Genomic DNA, 17,200 nt, shown 5'->3' on the forward strand with positions numbered 1-17,200 from the left:
GATCCTTATTTTCTGAATAGCAAGTTTTTTTTTCTTTGAAAGAGCATCAGAATATTCTTTCAGAAGAGTTCATGCCTAAATTCCGCAGCGTATTGTACACAGTCAGATGTCTTAATGGAGTTTAAGCATTGTCAGAAGAAGTATCATTCAGAGTCTTCTTGACTCTAACCATTGTCTTAAACTCTGCATAGAAAAATATGAAATATTTATGTTTGTGCACAGTATGTTTATGTATAATAAATTTTTTTTCTCTGCATTACCACTTGTCTCTTTAGTGTTGCTAGTATTCTCACCTTACCTGTGAAGTTGTGGAGGTATAGCCTAACACCTTCTCATCTTCTGTTATTCAGACAGACAAAGAATTAATGTGCAGTGAACACATCCATGGCTATTCCTAGGTCTAAAGTCAGTAAATCATGCTACAAAAAAGTTTGAGGCAGAGAAAGACTTTTAAGTTGGAAGGAGAAAACAGAAATGATTGCTGCTTTTTTTCTGCTAAATTCTTTCCTGTTTCTTTGGTATTTGGGAGATGCTGCAAGTTCTGAAGCTGAGACCTTCTGTCTCATTTAAGATTTAAAATCCTTAACACTGTTCTTCCTCTAGGTTTCTCCTTCTTTTCTTTGTTCTTCCAGGCTTTTTTTTCAGGGAATTTGTGAGGGTTTTTATTGCCTTTCCCTCTTTTTTTCTCTTATGTGGAGATTGCAGTATCAAAAGGAGTGCAGAGACAGATGTTACTTTAACATAAAGGAGTTTTGAATTTTTAAATGTTGCCAAACGGATGGTGAAAGACTTTGGGGGCAGTGTTTTTAATGAGAAGAATATTAACAGATTTTTTTTTTTTTGGAAAATCCGTGTGTGGATGAAAGAAACTTGCAGTACTACTTCTCAATTTGAGTTTCTTGAATACTGGGGAAATTATTACTCCTCACCAACTACTTTTTGTTTCTGCTTGTTGTCATGAAGACAGCTGGTTACCTCTGTCTTTTCATAAACATTTGAACAACATAGTAATATGAATAACAGTACTGGCTGACATTGTATGGTAAATGTTGTGGATTGTTATGTTTCAGGAGTCCAACACTGACTCCCTTAAACACTAAAATTTTTGAGACAAAATGCCTGTTTAGTTACAATTCTGCCTTTCACATTTAGATTCAATCCAGGATAAGACGATGTGTTCCAACTTTCAAAGCAAGAGGTTCAGTTGGAAGAGTGAAATCTCAGCTCAGTTGAAGAACTCTGCTATTCTTTGCTAGCTTAGAGTGGTGAGGTTTTCATTCTTTCATCTTAGTATTGCTACTGCTCCGATTTTGAAGAAGCAATTTAACCTCTCTGCATTTTTGTTTAATCCTCTGTAAAGTTGGGTAGATGTTGCACTTACTCTGTAAAGTCTCTCCAGAAGGAGAAGACACATGTTATGCCAGCACAATTCATTGTGGTTTCTGTTTTCTGCCCTTGCCTGCCAGGTTCACAGTACAGCCAGGCTGGTGCTGGGCTGTTTACTGCAGAAACTATAAAGAGACTTTGCTGTAGACTGTACCAGTCATAGAGCTGTAAGTTAGAGGTGGATTTGTACGCATTTTCCTGCAGTTTTTTTGTCTTTTTGTCTTCAGTCCTTCAGGAATTGAGATAGCAGATTTCAAACAGCCTCTGCGTTTGGCCGATGATTTTTTCTTTTCCCCAAAGCAGAATCGTTGGTCCAGGTGACGGTTGTGATTTCAGTCTTTGTTCTGAGCAGGTGAGCTAGTAAACAGTGTTTCTACACGTTGCAGTTTCTGGTTTTTTTTTCTTCCTCAACTAGAAAATTATTACCTTCTAGGAGGGCATCAGAAATTACTTCCTGACCACTCTGCTTGAGTTAGTGGAGGTTGACCTGATCCTGAAATGGGAGTAACTAAGTTTCTTAGCACGTACTCAAACCCCGATTTCAGGGTTTGATTCCAGCTAGACAAGCAAAGTTGTTTCCTACAAAGTTGCTTCTTCAGCTTATCTAGGTATATTTAATTCCTAAACACAAAAATGGCTCTTAGAAGCAATGGGAATTGTCTTTTATTTTAAGCAATATAATGCCCCAGAGAAAACTTCTAGAGATTTCTTAGTGAAGTTTTTTATCCCAATAGATAGTATCTTGAAAGGTTTTTCCTACCTTGTCTTAATGTAACTCCTGTTCTTGACTCAGGCTGTATGTACTGTTTTGCTGTCTCCCTGTGGGGTGGATCTTGAATTGTAACGGTTTGATGGTTTTAATTTACATTCAGAAACAAAGACTCCATCCTGCTTCTGAGTAGTTGTTAAATGCCTCTTTGTTTCTGAAGATGGGTATCTGGAGCTTCGCAGACACACTCTGATCTACCCTTATGTCATTTATTTGAATGAATTACAAAATGCTCTTATAATATGTACCAAAATTAATATTACTTAGTGATGAATCAGCCTTAAAGGAGTAATTAGCTAAGAGAATTAGCAATTCTATATTGATCTGCTTTACCACTCAATTACATTACTTGCTAATTCTTATTTTGAGTGTGTGTCTTTCTTTTTATGTCAGGCCTGTTAATAAAAGCTGACTGAGCAGTGTGCATTTATTATCAATAAAGGTATATTAGCATCACATCTTCTACATCTATAGACACCTCCCCCTCCCACAAATGAAGTAAGGGACCCTCACCTGTGGAAGATATTGTCCCTTAACAGGCTTAAATTTATGCTTTCATCTTCCAAATTCTATTGCATCTTTCTGAGTAGTTGTTTTCACAATAATGGCAAACAATTTCAGATCATCTTAAATTTCCCATTTAGGGAAAGTTATCAAAGAAGCCTTCTGTTTCTTATCTTTTCTTTAGGTTTAAATCTTTTTGTTAACTAAAGCATTTGGGATTTACACTCTCCTCAGTGTATGTATCTTACTTTATAGCAAAACATTTTCATCTAGTTTTCACTTTTGCAACAAACATTCGGTACCTTTGTACACTGGTTAATGAACATTAGTCACCATTAGTGACTAGCATTAGCCAACATTAGTTACTAACATTCATAATTACATATTTTAGTGAGAGAATTTCCAAGGTAACTGTTGTTTGAACAAAACTATTTTAAAGTTCTCAGTTAACCCTGGTTTCTCAAATTTAAACTTCACTTTTTACAAGTGAAATTTCTACAGCTCAGTGCAAAGCAGACTACAGAACTGTAAAGGAAGGTTCATCACTCATAAATTCAGTATATGTGAAAAGTGGAGGGAGTGGAAGGAAAGTATGTGGAAATAAAAACAATTTTCAAATTATGAAAATAGATTTAGTTTACTAGAATAACCGAGATCAGCACTGCCAATTTTGTGATAATGGATGATATTGCCACTAGAGAGAAGTATCTGTGTTTAGTATCTGTTTACTGATTTTACCTATAGAAATAGAGATTTTTCATTAGATTTCAGATTAATTTCCACAGCAACTGCAAGACTAGCAAGATGATGCTGTACTGACATTTGAAATGCACGAAATAATTCTATTATTTTTTAGATTTATTTATTAAATAGGGAAATATTCCACAGACCTAAAGGAGCTCTTCCCCCTCAAATATCTCTGCATACTTAGCTCACCAACAAACCATTTAAAGGTGAACTTTCAAAGCTTTTTAATTTGAGGTGTGGGGGTTTTTTTTAAACTCTGAAAATTAACTGCTTAGTATCTTAGTCTTGTGAAAAATCTTACTAGTCTCAGTGGGACTCTCTGCATGTTAATATCTTGATAAGTTGGTGCCTTTTCAAAAAGTGCTAAAACATGAGCTGGTCTGAGAATTCTCTTCCTGGCGTTTTGCGTTTTACTGTGTCTCACTACCGCGTGGTTTAGGTGCGTGGTGCACAGCACGTGGTAAAAGGTAGGTGTTGAACACAGGAGAAACCCTAGAGGCCTGTTCCTTTCCTCTGGTTGTTTTTAGTAGTGTAACTCATGCGACACTGACCTGAATCATTCAGCTTTCATCTGGTGGCAAACGAATGTAATGAGCCTTACAGTACCTGAAGGGAGCCTACAAGAATAATGGAGAGACTTTTTACAAGGGCATGTAGTGAGAGGACAAGGGGAAAAGGTTTTGAACTGAAAAACAGTAGGTTTAAATTAGATATTGGGAAAAAATTCTTTACTGTGAGGGTGGTGAGGCACTGGAACAGGTTGCCCAGAGAAAGTGTGGATGCCACAACCCTGGAAGTGTTCAAGGCCAGATTGGATGGGGCTTTGTGCAACCTGGCCTAATGGAAGGTATCCCTGCCTATGGCAAGGGGTTGGAACTAAGTGATCTTTAAAGTCCCTTCCAACCTAGACCATTCCATGATTCTGTGATGACTATTTGTTGATCAAGTCTATTTTTGTGTGGTCTTCATCAGTTGCAGTGGTTTTAGGGCTGCCAGTTCACAGAGAAAACTGGAGCCACCAGGTTTATCAGACTCCTACTCTAGAGAGGTACCTGCAATTTCTGGGGGATCAGAATAATAGAGAATGGAGTGTGAACCAGCCAGGATCAATCTATTGGAGAGCACTGCTAGAATACAGATACTGGAAATGCATGTATCAAGATCTACCTCCAAAGCAGATCTGCCAAGCAAAGATATAGGTGCTGGGGCAGGGAATTAAGTTTGATGGGATCAGTTCTTGCAGCATATGGTTTCTGAGGCAGTCCACTATAACCCTGCATTAGATTTGGCGATAGAACCTGAGATCAGATGTTGCGTTAAAAAATTCCACACAGGATGAAGCAACTTCTTTTTTTCTTCCTTTTCCTTCTTCTTTTTTTCTTCTTTTTCCTTCTTCTTTTTCTTCCCCTCTAGGAAATCTCTGGCAGTATTTGCTCAATAGCAAATCTGCAAGTACCACAGATCAAGATATCACTAGGGTACTGGAATTTGTGGGTGGCTTCAGCACATTCTTTCTGAATGATAGGATGGCTCTGGAAGATGATCAGGGCTCACGTGTCCTGTCTTTGGGATATGTTCTTTTTTATACTTTGAGCTGACCACAAGTTCATTGTATGGAATCCAGAAAAATTGCAAAAATCATAAATTGTGTCAGGTGCCAGTGCTTTGTAATCTTAGAGTGTAATCTTTTACAGGAACAGCTACTCGAAGATTAATGAAATTGATATTAAATATTGCAGTTGAACAGAAGAGATTCCATGTTAAATATTTTCAAGTCTCTCAATTATTTGAAAATTATTCAGTTCTGAGAGAGGTTTTGGTATTTTTTCCCCCAGTAATTTTCAACTGCAAAATTAGGGTTAGGCAATCACTTTTGTCTGTATCTGTTTGAGTACTCCATGTTTCACAATAATGTCTGAACTGGTTTGCTGATTCAACAGGACTTCATAGTTACTTTTGAGAAACTGCCTAAGGCTTTATGAAATTTGGAGCCAGATGATGGGAAAAGAGCATAAGATAAAGACTGCAGTGTAAGCCTACGTGTCATTAGACAAAAAAATAAATAAAATCAACAGCAGGAGAGATGCTACTGGAAAACTTGTGCTTATAGTTTTTGATCAACTTTAAATCTAAAAAGATGAGACTTCATTAATACCAGTGCTCACAGAAGTGTTACTTTTCAAAGCAAATGGAGTCTGCATTTAAGTTTTTGTTTTACTCTAGAGAGTTCATATTTAGTAGGAAACTTCCTTGAACTTTGGTCTGTATTACAGAGGAGATTTTCATGTAAATTGAATGAATTTTAAAATCAGAAAGTATAGGAGAAATAGAGCATTTAAAGTCTACTCTTTATTCAGCTTGCCTGCTATGTGTTTACATTATGCTATTTCATGTTGCATTGTTTACTTTACAGGATGATGGAATTTTTTTGGGAAAAACAAATGTCTATCTATATGGAGTGATCTAATCTATGGATTAACTACTTTTTGAGTCCTGCTATGATTTTAAAAGATAATGTAGGTAGAACTTGATGGTTATTGATCATAAGAGTCTTTTATACACCCCTTAGGAGAAGGTTACATATAAACCCCCTAGGCTAGTTTATAAACATTGCAAAATGTAGGGGCCACATAATCAACCCAAAGAAAGTACAGATATAACCTCAAAAAATTTTTGGTGTCAAAAGTTGCACACAAAATATTTTTATGTATGAAAATACTTATTAGACAAAATAACTTGGAGCAGTTGAATAATTGGCATGTATTCAAATTGTGGTTAATTGAATTCTTCATCTGTGGCTTAGAGAGCCACATGGGGCACAGATTCTGCACAGAGGAAGCAATTTTCATTAACAGGATATAATTTAGAATGAGAAAACATATACACTCTGCCTGAAACACAGTTAATAATTAATATGGAATAAATACATAGACATATACTGTTACCATATTTCTACCTGTCACTCTGTACGGTTTCGGCAACTCATTTGCATCCTAAGTAAGTATATTTATTCAGAGAGATGACACTGTAACACTACCTTCAAAAGTGGAAGACCTTTATGTCACGGCGTCGGAAATGAGTCATCCTTGTTTTTAAAATGGCAAAGTGAGATCAGAATGGTGATTTGATCTCATGCCTACTTGCATCTAAGAAGTTTGATTGTTTGTTAACTGACACTGTGCTGTTAAAAAGCTGATAACCATTTCCAAAATTGACTGGTGTTTCTGAGGCTGATCAGTTTTTCTGAACGGGATTAGAGAAAAGTAAAACTTTTTAGGAAAGAATATTATTTCTATTTTGTATTCTAGTGATCTATATCATTTATTACTTGGTGTCTCAAATACACTACTAATATTGAAATGTATGTATTGTTTGCCTCTAAAAAGTAAGCTATTTGTAGGATAAATTAAAAAAGAACATTCATCAGGATCTGTGAAGGGAATGCGTGACTGAAAGCCAACAGCACTGCATGGTCAATGACTTGCTGCATCACTTAAAGCAAGTTGAGTTAAACCTAATCTTGAAAACAGTTAAACCAATTTTGGATTAGAAATTCTGTTAATCAAGATCTCAAAATGTGCTTCTGTTGGTACAAAGCCTAACTTTTGTCTTAGCTGAGGAAAGGTATAAACAGATTTTTGCATCTAGCTCTTTTGGGGACAGTGCTTTAACATGCCCACAACTCATGACTTCAATGAAACTGAAAAGTATTCCTTAAATACTCACTTGACTCAAGGCTCAAAACTCCAAATCTCTTGTGAGGATTTCTCACTATTTCAGCTGAACCCTGAACCAGAAAAGTGGCAATGACAGCACTACGGAACGTGTGCTGTGTGCTGGTTCTTTGCTTTCACTGTGAGCTCTGCCTGAGCTGAAATGGGACTACAGGACTGGTTCCTGAGGATAGGCAGCTCCTGGCTGAACTAGGACTCTAGTTGGTGGGTTTTTTTCTGTTATTTGGGTTTTGTAAATTTTTATCCTCCTCTTTCTACCAATTTGATCACTGAACAAACCTGCTGCACAGACCTCTCTAAGACAGATTTTGTGCACGAGTATAAAATTGTGATAAAAGGAGACCTCACTTTTCTTGTCTGGCTTTCAGTTAGCAGCCATATGTAAGATAAAGACCCCTGAGAAATCACAGAGGTGGGAATAGGCTGTCCAACTGCAAGAATGCTTTTTAGTTTTATTGGGTTTGACATATTTCTGTCATACTAATTTTATAAGCCACAGTGTTATTTAATATTATTGAATTGTAGGGCTAGACTTCATACTCCTTTCTCTTTTTAACAACAGGTGGTAACAATATTGGCAAACATGTCTGTGTTGGACCAGTGTGCTTCAGAAATCATTCAAGGAAATGGTACGTATTTTAGCTGAATTATATTTTTTATTTATTTCAGGAGAATGTGGGTAGATGGGAAAGTTAAGTAAAGGAGAAAGGCTTCACTAAAAAAAACTTCATTTTGCATCTTATCTCTTGCACATTGCTGCAGGGTGCAAAATGAGTCCTGGAGATGGTTCTTTGCAAATGATATAAATAAAATATAATAACACTGTTTTAGAAAACTTTGCATTTATGACCACATTGCTGTTGTCCTCTGTGTGTGGCTTACTCATAGATGCAAAGCAAAGTAGAAAAAAGAAGAAAAAAGTGTTTCAACAGCCTTTATTCTGGTAATTACATTGTGTAAGGTGGCAATTATTACATGTTGAAAGACATCACCTGACACTGAGCCATGCATACCTGCATTTTGTGTCACTTTTTTTCACAGGTATTAAGAGGTATTATAAATTTTGAAGTTTCATGTTTTTATTACTATACAGCAGTTGCCAGGTTTTTTTCCCCTTATATCTTTAAATATCGTATTATGCAAAATTCATTATGTTTAAAAAACCCTGGGTGTTATAGACCCATCAGAAGTCTTAGAAGTTACTAAATCTGTGAATAAGGATAAATGCCTTATTAATACATCTACCAGCAAATTCATGGCCAAGCAGTATAGTAAGACAGCTTTTTTTTTTGGGGGGGGGAGGGAGATATTAAATTACAGTGAAGCTTCCCATATATTGCTTTTTCTGTCCTAGGAATATCCCCTCCTTACTTTTAAAATTAACATTTATGTAGGAATGGTTTTAGCTTGGATCCATTTACATCTCAGACATGTCTGAGTGTAGGTGGGAGAAGGTATTTCAGAAATTATATCCATAGAAGCAGGTCCTCAAAGAGAACTGGCCAATTCCAATGTAATATTGGATTTAGATGTTTCTTGCATTTTAATAGAAAATTTGGGCTCTCTGCATACAAATATGACAGGCAAGGATCAGGTACTATGCAATCTATGTGTGCCCAGAGGTAAGTGTGCATTTGATGTCCTTGCAGAGGTAGAGAGGTGTCACAGTTTCAGAACAAATGACAATGTGGGGGTTGAATGAATCTGGATACTGAAGCAATTTAATCACAGATACATGCAATTTTACAAATAACGTGTAAAATTTCCGCGTCCCATGTAGAAGACAATGCAGTGAAGGGGAGAAGCAAGGCAGGTTAGCATGATCATTTCTCACGTGACCTCCTTGTTTCGTGGGGAGGATGGGGCAATCCCAGAGAGAGGTTGATCAGGTCCATTTGGTGGTTCCTGCCATGCTCCTGGTCCAAGCTTGTTGTATTCCTGAAACTTGGAGAGGCACTTCTGGACTTCTTGATGCAGATATATGTGACTTCCCCTACCCAGAGTCTTTTCCAGAAACTCTTGGGAAGACCCTGACATTTCCCAGGACCCAGGTGTCTGTAATTATAGGTTTGAGTAGAGAAAACCATTTTGGCGATTTTTCTGTTTGACTTGGGCTGATCTTCTGTCGTCAGCACTTACAGTCCAGATATGCCCTGGAAGTTTTTGCACTCATTTATGAGTAACAGATTGGTTTTGTAGTTTGGCTATCTATTTCCTTGAGCACATCAAAACCTCTTCTGTTATTTGAGACAGGTGTTTGATCGTATTTCATCTGCTTCTACTTCAGCAGAAACTTGATTGAAGTTCACGAAATTATACTAAGAGCTATGCCAGCTAAGCTTAACTCATGCCAGATACTAGAGTGGGTGGACATGTACATGCAGGTTGTCAAGGACAATGAGACAAAGTTTGTGTATACATTCCATAATGGAAGTTCACAAGAAGAATTTTCCCACTGGCTTTTGAGAAGGGTTGGCACTCAGCTTCTGTGTAAAGGCATCTTGTGTCTGCCCAATGTCGTAGTACTCAGATGCTGGTCAGAGGCCAGATTCACAAACCGAGAAGAGGTTTTGAATGCTAGAGAGTTTAGATACTTTCTTAAAGTATTCTCTGACTTTTTAAGTATGTCAGTTGATTATTATCTAGATGTATGATTCTGGTACTAATTCTCTGAATTATTTATGCAAATGTTATAACAGTTAAAATCCTCTTATGTTACCTGAAGTAATCTGAATGCCTAATAGCATATGGAGTCTAACAGCACATAATTGTCTTTACACTTAAAATAATCTAGAAAATAGAAATCAGTACAGTCTCAAGTGTTTTTGTGGAACTACAATAAGAATATCAACTCCTACAGGCAATAATAGGTTAATGAAGTCATTTTGACATGGAAAACATTGTCTCTTCTGAAGGAAAGAGTCAGTCACACAGTAAGCTTCAAGAGACAGAATCTCATAGTTCCTTCGCTGAAGTATTCCCCATTCTAAAGTACACTCAAACAGTTTGAGAAGGGAACTTTTAAAGGCTTATTTAAAAATACATAAACTGAAAAAAAATTTAATTCAGAGTGAAACTTCATGTAGAGATCTGAAATACGTCACTACAGGTTTTAGATAGTGATTACCTTCAGGTTAGTTTGGAAGAGAAATAAAGAAATGTAACTAATTTGACTGAAATAAATTCATGAAAACTAAAATACCAGCTTGTAGGGGAGTTAAAAGGTTGGAGAAGGGAAGAGATAGTGCATTTTCTAGTTCCAGAAGTTCTGTAGCTTCCCAGTGAAGACAAACTTATGCACAGATCAGAAGTGCCTGAATGCTGATGTCCAAATTGCTGTCCACATTTGTGCATTCTTCATGACTTATTAGGGCAAGTCATTGGTCTGTATTTACCTTGCTTGCTTTTTCCCTTTACTTTTTTTGCACCAAGTTGTTTTTTTTTTTGGAGAGAGGATAACAACGGCTCTTTACATTCTTTTAGGTATTCAGCTTTTAATGGAAATGCTCTTTGAAAAATCATCTTCAGGAAGTTCAGCAGAAGTTGCTGCCTGTGAGCGAGTCCAACAGAAATCTGCAGTAACACTGGCACGACTCAGCCGGGATCCTGAAGTGGCAGATGCAGCTGTAAAACTCAGCTGTAAGGATGTGTCTCTAGCTTAATATCGGACTGAAAAAGAGGGAGGAACTGCCAGTCATGGAGAAACTCTTTTAAATTTGTAGCCTCACTTGGTATACTTTATGGAATATATTCCCTGTAGAGTCTGTCCAGAGAATGACTGAGGAGGTTGAGCTAAATGAACCTTTGGCTCATTTCCCAGAGGAACCTGAGGTGCAGTATCCACTCAACATGGAGCTGTGTCTTACTGTGCCAACTGGCACTGCTGCCTCCTCCATTCCTTTACGTAAACCCTTGTGTAGGATCTGTCAGTGGAATGAATCCAATGCGAGGGAGCAGGTTCTTTGAGTTGGAGTTTTTTAAGGGTATAGGGGAGGACTGATAGGGAAGAAATGGAGGTCACAATTTCTGCTCTGAAAGAGCAATAGCAAATAAATGCAATTTATTTGTTTATGCTTTACAACTATTAATTATGACTCCTCTGATCTGCATAGCTCCATGAAAAATCCCTCAAGTATTTGAGTATCGTCTTTACGTTAGAGATCATGTCTACTAAGAAAGATAAATATTACACATCTCAAAATAAGAAGTTGTTTCTCTAAATTATTTCTCCTGACACTCTTTTGTGCACTCAGGTATTCCTCGCCTAATTAAACTTTGCAGATCACCAACCGAAAGAAATAACAGCGATTCTGTTCTAGTGGCATGTCTGGTATGTACATTTTAGTCTTTCTTTCAAGCTTATAATGGAAAACTAAGAAAAAACCCGTCCCTTTAGATTTCAAAATGCATAAGTACTGCAGGAATGTTTTAAATTCACGTCAGGGTCTCCTGCTTTTCCCCTTAAGCATAATCATGTACACTGTCAGTTATTTATCCTCTGATTGAAGATTTAAGCACATAAGGAAAAATGGCTTCATCTTCACATTATTGAGCACCAATAAATTTCACTGGAACACTTCAGAATTTAAAGATTTGTTAATTTCTGAATTCCATTCTCTGATGATGCTGTTTAGTGAAATTACCCTTGAGTCAAGGGATAGCAGCCCTTTGTCTGCAAACACATATATGTATAGAAATATTTATGTAAAGTGTCCAAAAAGAGGAAAAGATATTACTTGCTTTCATTATGGTCCATTTTTTTTTTCTATTTGAGTCTCCAAGAAGACATAGTACCCAGCCAAGGACAGGGCAACAGAAAGTTAACACTTTCTCTACTCAGGAGAAAGATCCCAGCTGCTGGCCCTGCACTGCGTGGACTGTGAGCTCCCAATGACTGTCAGAGTTGAGTGATTTCACCTAGCATTTTGTGAAAGTGCTCTGGGCACATGAGTGATCTAGGGTTAGGACATAGGTTTTGAGAAATGAAGACTGCAGAATATTGTTTGACAATGCTTTATAGTATTAATGTTATTTTAAGTGTGAAACTTGGTTACTGCAGCTTGTTCGTTTAAGCAGGACTCATTCAGGATGAAGAAAGTATGAATGTGAGCACAAGAAATGCAGAGGTTATCCTTCATACATGCTGAGAAGGCTTATTAGTCTTGTATGGCTAAAGCAGAGACCACAGAGAGATGGCAGCAAACCAGCTATGATTTTTTCTGTCTCACGGAAGTTGCTGCTGCACATTCCTTGAATTCATGTCTGTTGTTTGAGACATTACCTGCCTGTCTCAGCAACTCTGCTTCTCTGGATGTTTTAGTAACTGCCTGAAGACATTTTCTAATAAACATGTGGCAAAAATATTTTCCTGGAGACATAAGCTGCTTCAAGGTCTGATAGGTATTGTCCGTGAAATTTGAGGGATTGTACTGTTTGCTATTTTTAGCATGGTTGTTTATTTTTTATATATTTTGAAGCAGGCGATAAACTCTTGTGTTAGTGCTTCACTGACAAACAACACAGAGAGGGTAAGCTGATCCCCCTTTATCACACTTTAGCTATCACACTTTATCAGTAGAAGACAATTTTTGTTCTTGAGGAAAGCCAGCCTGCTTTCCAGTTGCATCTGTCACATCAAGTTGCTAGAAGGTATGTAGTTTTTGTATATTTTTCTCCAGTGAGAAAATCAAATAACTCCTTAGAAGGGAAGAGTTTATGAAGACAATAGTAACATCAACGCAATTTTTATTGTACGGCCTCATAATCAGAACAAATGTCAGTTTTATTTGTTCCTAAATGGTTTGAAACGTACTGCTTCTTTCTACACTAGTACCTAGAAGATTTCTATGGCAGGCATTGCATAAAACTTCGGTAGCAGATATTTTCTGACTCAGGTGACTTATAGTTCTCATAAATAAGACAAAAGGTGAGAGGAGAGTAGAGATACAAAGAGGCAGCGTGAGATGTGCAGCAGATCAGAGATAGGTTTACAATCAAAGTCCTCTGATTCTCACCTCTGTGTTCTTTACCACCACACTGTCCCTGCTACTCAGGTCTAAAAGTAATGTGCCCCAAAGGAATTGTTGTTTATTAGCTGCATTTGGGGGAGATCCATTTGACAGATGAAGACAGTAACAAGAGATTAGCCAGGTAGGAGAATTCAACCTGCACAGTTCAGTTCTGAGTCCTGGCTATTATTTTGAGATAGTTACAATGGATTCCTGTAATGAAGACTTTGTCAAACCTAACTGCATTACAACTGTGCTGTTTTGTTTTTCCAGGCAGCCTTACGAAGACTAGCAGTTATGAGTCCTGAAGGACTTGAAGATTCAGATTTTCAGCAGCTAGTAAAGCCCAGACTTGTGGACTCTTTTCTGTTATGCACTAATATGGAAGAGAGCTTTGTATAAATGTGAGCCAAAAATGATAATCAACATGATAAGTATACAGTAAGATAATACATGTACAATTTTGTTTTTTTTTTTAGTCCTATTGTTATTTATGACTTATTTATTCTAAACCCACGAACATGCATTTTGTAAGAGAAAAGGAACAGAATGAGCAGACTTGTTTCAGTGATTTGCAAAGACAATTTTTTATTTTATTTTCCTGCCAAGACACATCAACAGACCTTATCATTGCCATCTAACAAAATTTTGGTTTTTTTAATATAGTTAAATCAAGGTAATGAAGCCAAGAATTTCTTGCTATGATGTTAAATGCTTCTAATAATGTTTTATCTCTGATATTTTTCTATGGTTAGGACATTTTGCTGATTTTTTTTTAATAAAAGCTTTAGCCTCATGCATTTGCTGTTTTAGAAGAAAAATAATCCTAAAAACTGCAAGTATATACTTAGAAATGAAAGGGATGTTACAGTCTAAGTCCAGTTCTTAACTGTTGTTGTTTTTAATAGAATTATGAAATATGTAACTGAGAGGAAAACTTCCAGAAAATTTTCAAATACTGGCTTTGAATGATGTTAGAGGACATTCTTACATTGTATAAAGATATGCTCCTCTAGAGGATACACACTTGCAGAAAACTATTTACATTTACTGAAATTTCTGAAAGAAATTAATAAAATTCTAGAAAAATCTCTGATGTATGTTTTATTTCATAATGTGAGATTATCCCCCTAAGATTTAAAATCATTACATACTGATAATTTTCTCTCTTTTCCAAGCCTTGGAGGAACTGGAGGTGCTTATGTCTAGACATGTTTTTAATATTCATGTTGCTACTACGTTTGTGAAAAGTTGTGCATGCATATGTTAAATAATGAGAACAGATAATTGTAACTTGAATTTCTATTTTTCTGTTTTTCTAACTAGTCCTCTATTTCTAAAATGAAATGGGACTTTGAGGATATTTTGGCATTGAGAAGATTTTACCAATGGATAACAACTTAAAGAATAGACTTGATTTTAAAATAGATTTTTTTCATGAACATTCTTCTAAGTTCTTGCTTTTTCTTTTCATTGAGAAACAATATATATTTAAAATTATTCAAAGAGCAATATCTTCAGAGTGTTTTTCCCCTTAAATTCTCACAAAGCACTCTGTAGATTATAAAAGTATATATAATATTTTTCTTGATGGTTTGCAACTATTGCTTTGGATCACTTTGTGATCAGCAACTTTAGGGTAGTAGGACTTCTGCCAAAAAAGTAAGCACATTTCTTCCTTACTGTACTTAGTAGATATGTTAAGCAGCTTAATTAATTAATGTTTATTTAGTATTATGTGGCATTTAGATGAGAGACACCAGGAAATTGAGAAGTTGTGACTGTCTTCCACATTTTCTGTGTCTGAAAAATCTGTCCTGGTTCGAGTGGTGATACATGGTGGATACTTTTCTCTTCCCTTGAGTACATGGGTTAAGAAGTCTCTGCCTTAACATTTCTTTCTTGTGAGCTCTTCATTTAATAAGCTCTATCTTGACTGAATTTTAAACCATTAGAAAACCTACAATGACCTCTGTCAAAAGCAACTACTCAAAGAGAAGTGTTGAATCAGATGTTTCACAGATGTAATTTTCTAGTAAGTGCAGAGATGAATTCTGCTTTGTTTTCTTACTTTGAGACAGCTCCTTAAATTTCCAAGGTTGTTAAAGTGTATAGTACTGTACAGCTTTAAAAATATTATATTACCAATGGACTTTAACACTTTCCTCACTAAGCAGAAATAAACCATGGATGCTTTAAATGTTAAAATCAACATTCTTGTTATAAAAAGTGAACTTATAAATTACACTAAAAAAAGACTTAAAATAAGGTCCTGTTGCACTGTTCTGATAGCCTGGCAATCCCTGACAGAATACAACACATCAAATTCTGTTGTGAATGAACCTCATTCTGTCAGCTGGAACTAACACTAGAGATATCAGCATGTAGATGGAGTAGGGTTTATCCCATAACAGGTGAAGTTGAAATCTCATTTAAAAAATTTCCACAAATGCAAAGTGAACTGAAGGAGCTATTAAGAAAATACCACTGTGACTCATAATGCTTTAATGCCATTTCTAACAGGTCAATCAAATATTCAGTGAGCAGGTCAGTAGAAATTAATTTGCTCTCAGATACAGTAATGTGGATCCACATCAATTGAATTTATTACAGATACTCTCAATCTGTAACTATGTAGCCATAATTCTGGCCCATATTGTCGTTTTACATGTGTTCATATTATGAATATGGCTGTTTGTATTATAAAACCAAAATACATTTAGGTGGATCTCTCATTTGTAGTAGAAAATACATCTTGAAAGAGCCATTTTGGACCTTTTAATCACCTAAGTGTCCTCAAAACCATTTTATCTATGTCTGATTTTTTCATCTAGAGTTGAGCACTTTATTTTTATATAGGGTAAAGTTTATGAGAAAATAGACATACTTCTACCTTACCTCTTAATTAACTTGGAAATAATAATTCAATGAAAATATTAAATTATTTTCTCATTGCTTCTGAATAAATACTGGATTAAAAATGTTTGCTTAGAAAGTGACTCTTCAAATAAAAAAAAACACCAACCAACCAACCAACCAATGAACCATTTAAGCCAGAACAAACATTTTTTATTTCAATGTAGTATGAAATAAAATATTTCATATTAAAAATTTACCCTGAAGTAAGTATTTTGGTGGCTCAACCTTTGGACTCCCTGTGCATATACATATAGAGTTAGGAAAGAGAGAGTATGTGTAATACATTCCCAAATCAACTAATATATGTGGACTCATTGACCTACAGAGACTGCATGTAGGTTAGATATTAGCTTAATCATTCCAGCAACTGCATATTACGCTTGTTAGAAATGTTGTAGTTTCATTGAAATTCTTCTGAACATTTTCGATTTTGTATGAGATTAGAAACCTTTCACAAACGTGCAGTGAATTGCAGGATTCTTTGTAATTTTGATTTACATTTCAGTGATTTTGGATAACGTCTTCAAATTTCAGCTTTTGTTTGAACTGTTTACAGATATTCAGGGCCCAGATGTTTCATTCATGGAATAAATTTTGTTTTTTCTCAGTTTATTGTGTGTTTGGTACATGAATCACTTGTGTGGAATGTTACTCGTCTGACCTGTTCTGTTTAAAATAATATGTGTATCTACAAGGGATTAGATAATGCCTTTGTAAATTGGATATCATATCTGGTTTTGGGATTGCCTGTTAGTATTCAAAAGACAGGACTTCTTCTGTAGCACTTCTTAGTACAAAACAATTCTGGTATCTCATATGGCTTGTTCCAAATCTGTATGTTGACCATCTCCTTTTAAACAACAGCAATGAACAGTCAAAATAACACTGGCTTTTTTAATTTGAGGAATCTGCTTTGATTTTCAGTTTAAATTTATATTAAATTTAATGTATTTAAAGAAGCACTCTAGGCACTGTAAATTATTCACTAGTGTTCTCATTTTTAAAGGGAGGGAGGGAAGATAGCATTTAAAGAAAGGTCTAGAGTGAATTTGTTAATCAAAGTTGGAAGTACATAGCTGGTGGAAAGGTAGGTGAATAGTTTCAGCCTTTGAGTGGCTAGAGAACCAGGAACA

General features: G+C 36.0%; 1 protein-coding gene across 2 annotated transcripts in view; it reads left to right on the top strand.

Annotated features, from left to right (window-relative positions):
• Nucleotides 1-16,947, top strand: part of INSC (INSC spindle orientation adaptor protein) — a 137,656-nt gene extending 120,709 nt beyond the window's left edge. For both annotated transcript variants that reach the window (XM_064657424.1, XM_064657425.1), the window contains exons 10-13: nt 7,703-7,769; nt 10,624-10,779; nt 11,394-11,470; nt 13,422-16,947. In XM_064657424.1, the coding sequence (XP_064513494.1) occupies nt 7,703-7,769; nt 10,624-10,779; nt 11,394-11,470; nt 13,422-13,550 (429 nt within the window). In that variant the 3' untranslated portion in view covers nt 13,551-16,947. The remainder of the gene's footprint in view (nt 1-7,702; nt 7,770-10,623; nt 10,780-11,393; nt 11,471-13,421) is intronic.
• Nucleotides 16,948-17,200: the final 253 nt, after the last annotated feature.

This window comes from Pseudopipra pipra, chromosome 6 (assembly GCF_036250125.1).
Source record: "Pseudopipra pipra isolate bDixPip1 chromosome 6, bDixPip1.hap1, whole genome shotgun sequence".
NCBI classification, from domain to species: Eukaryota; Metazoa; Chordata; class Aves; order Passeriformes; family Pipridae; genus Pseudopipra; species Pseudopipra pipra.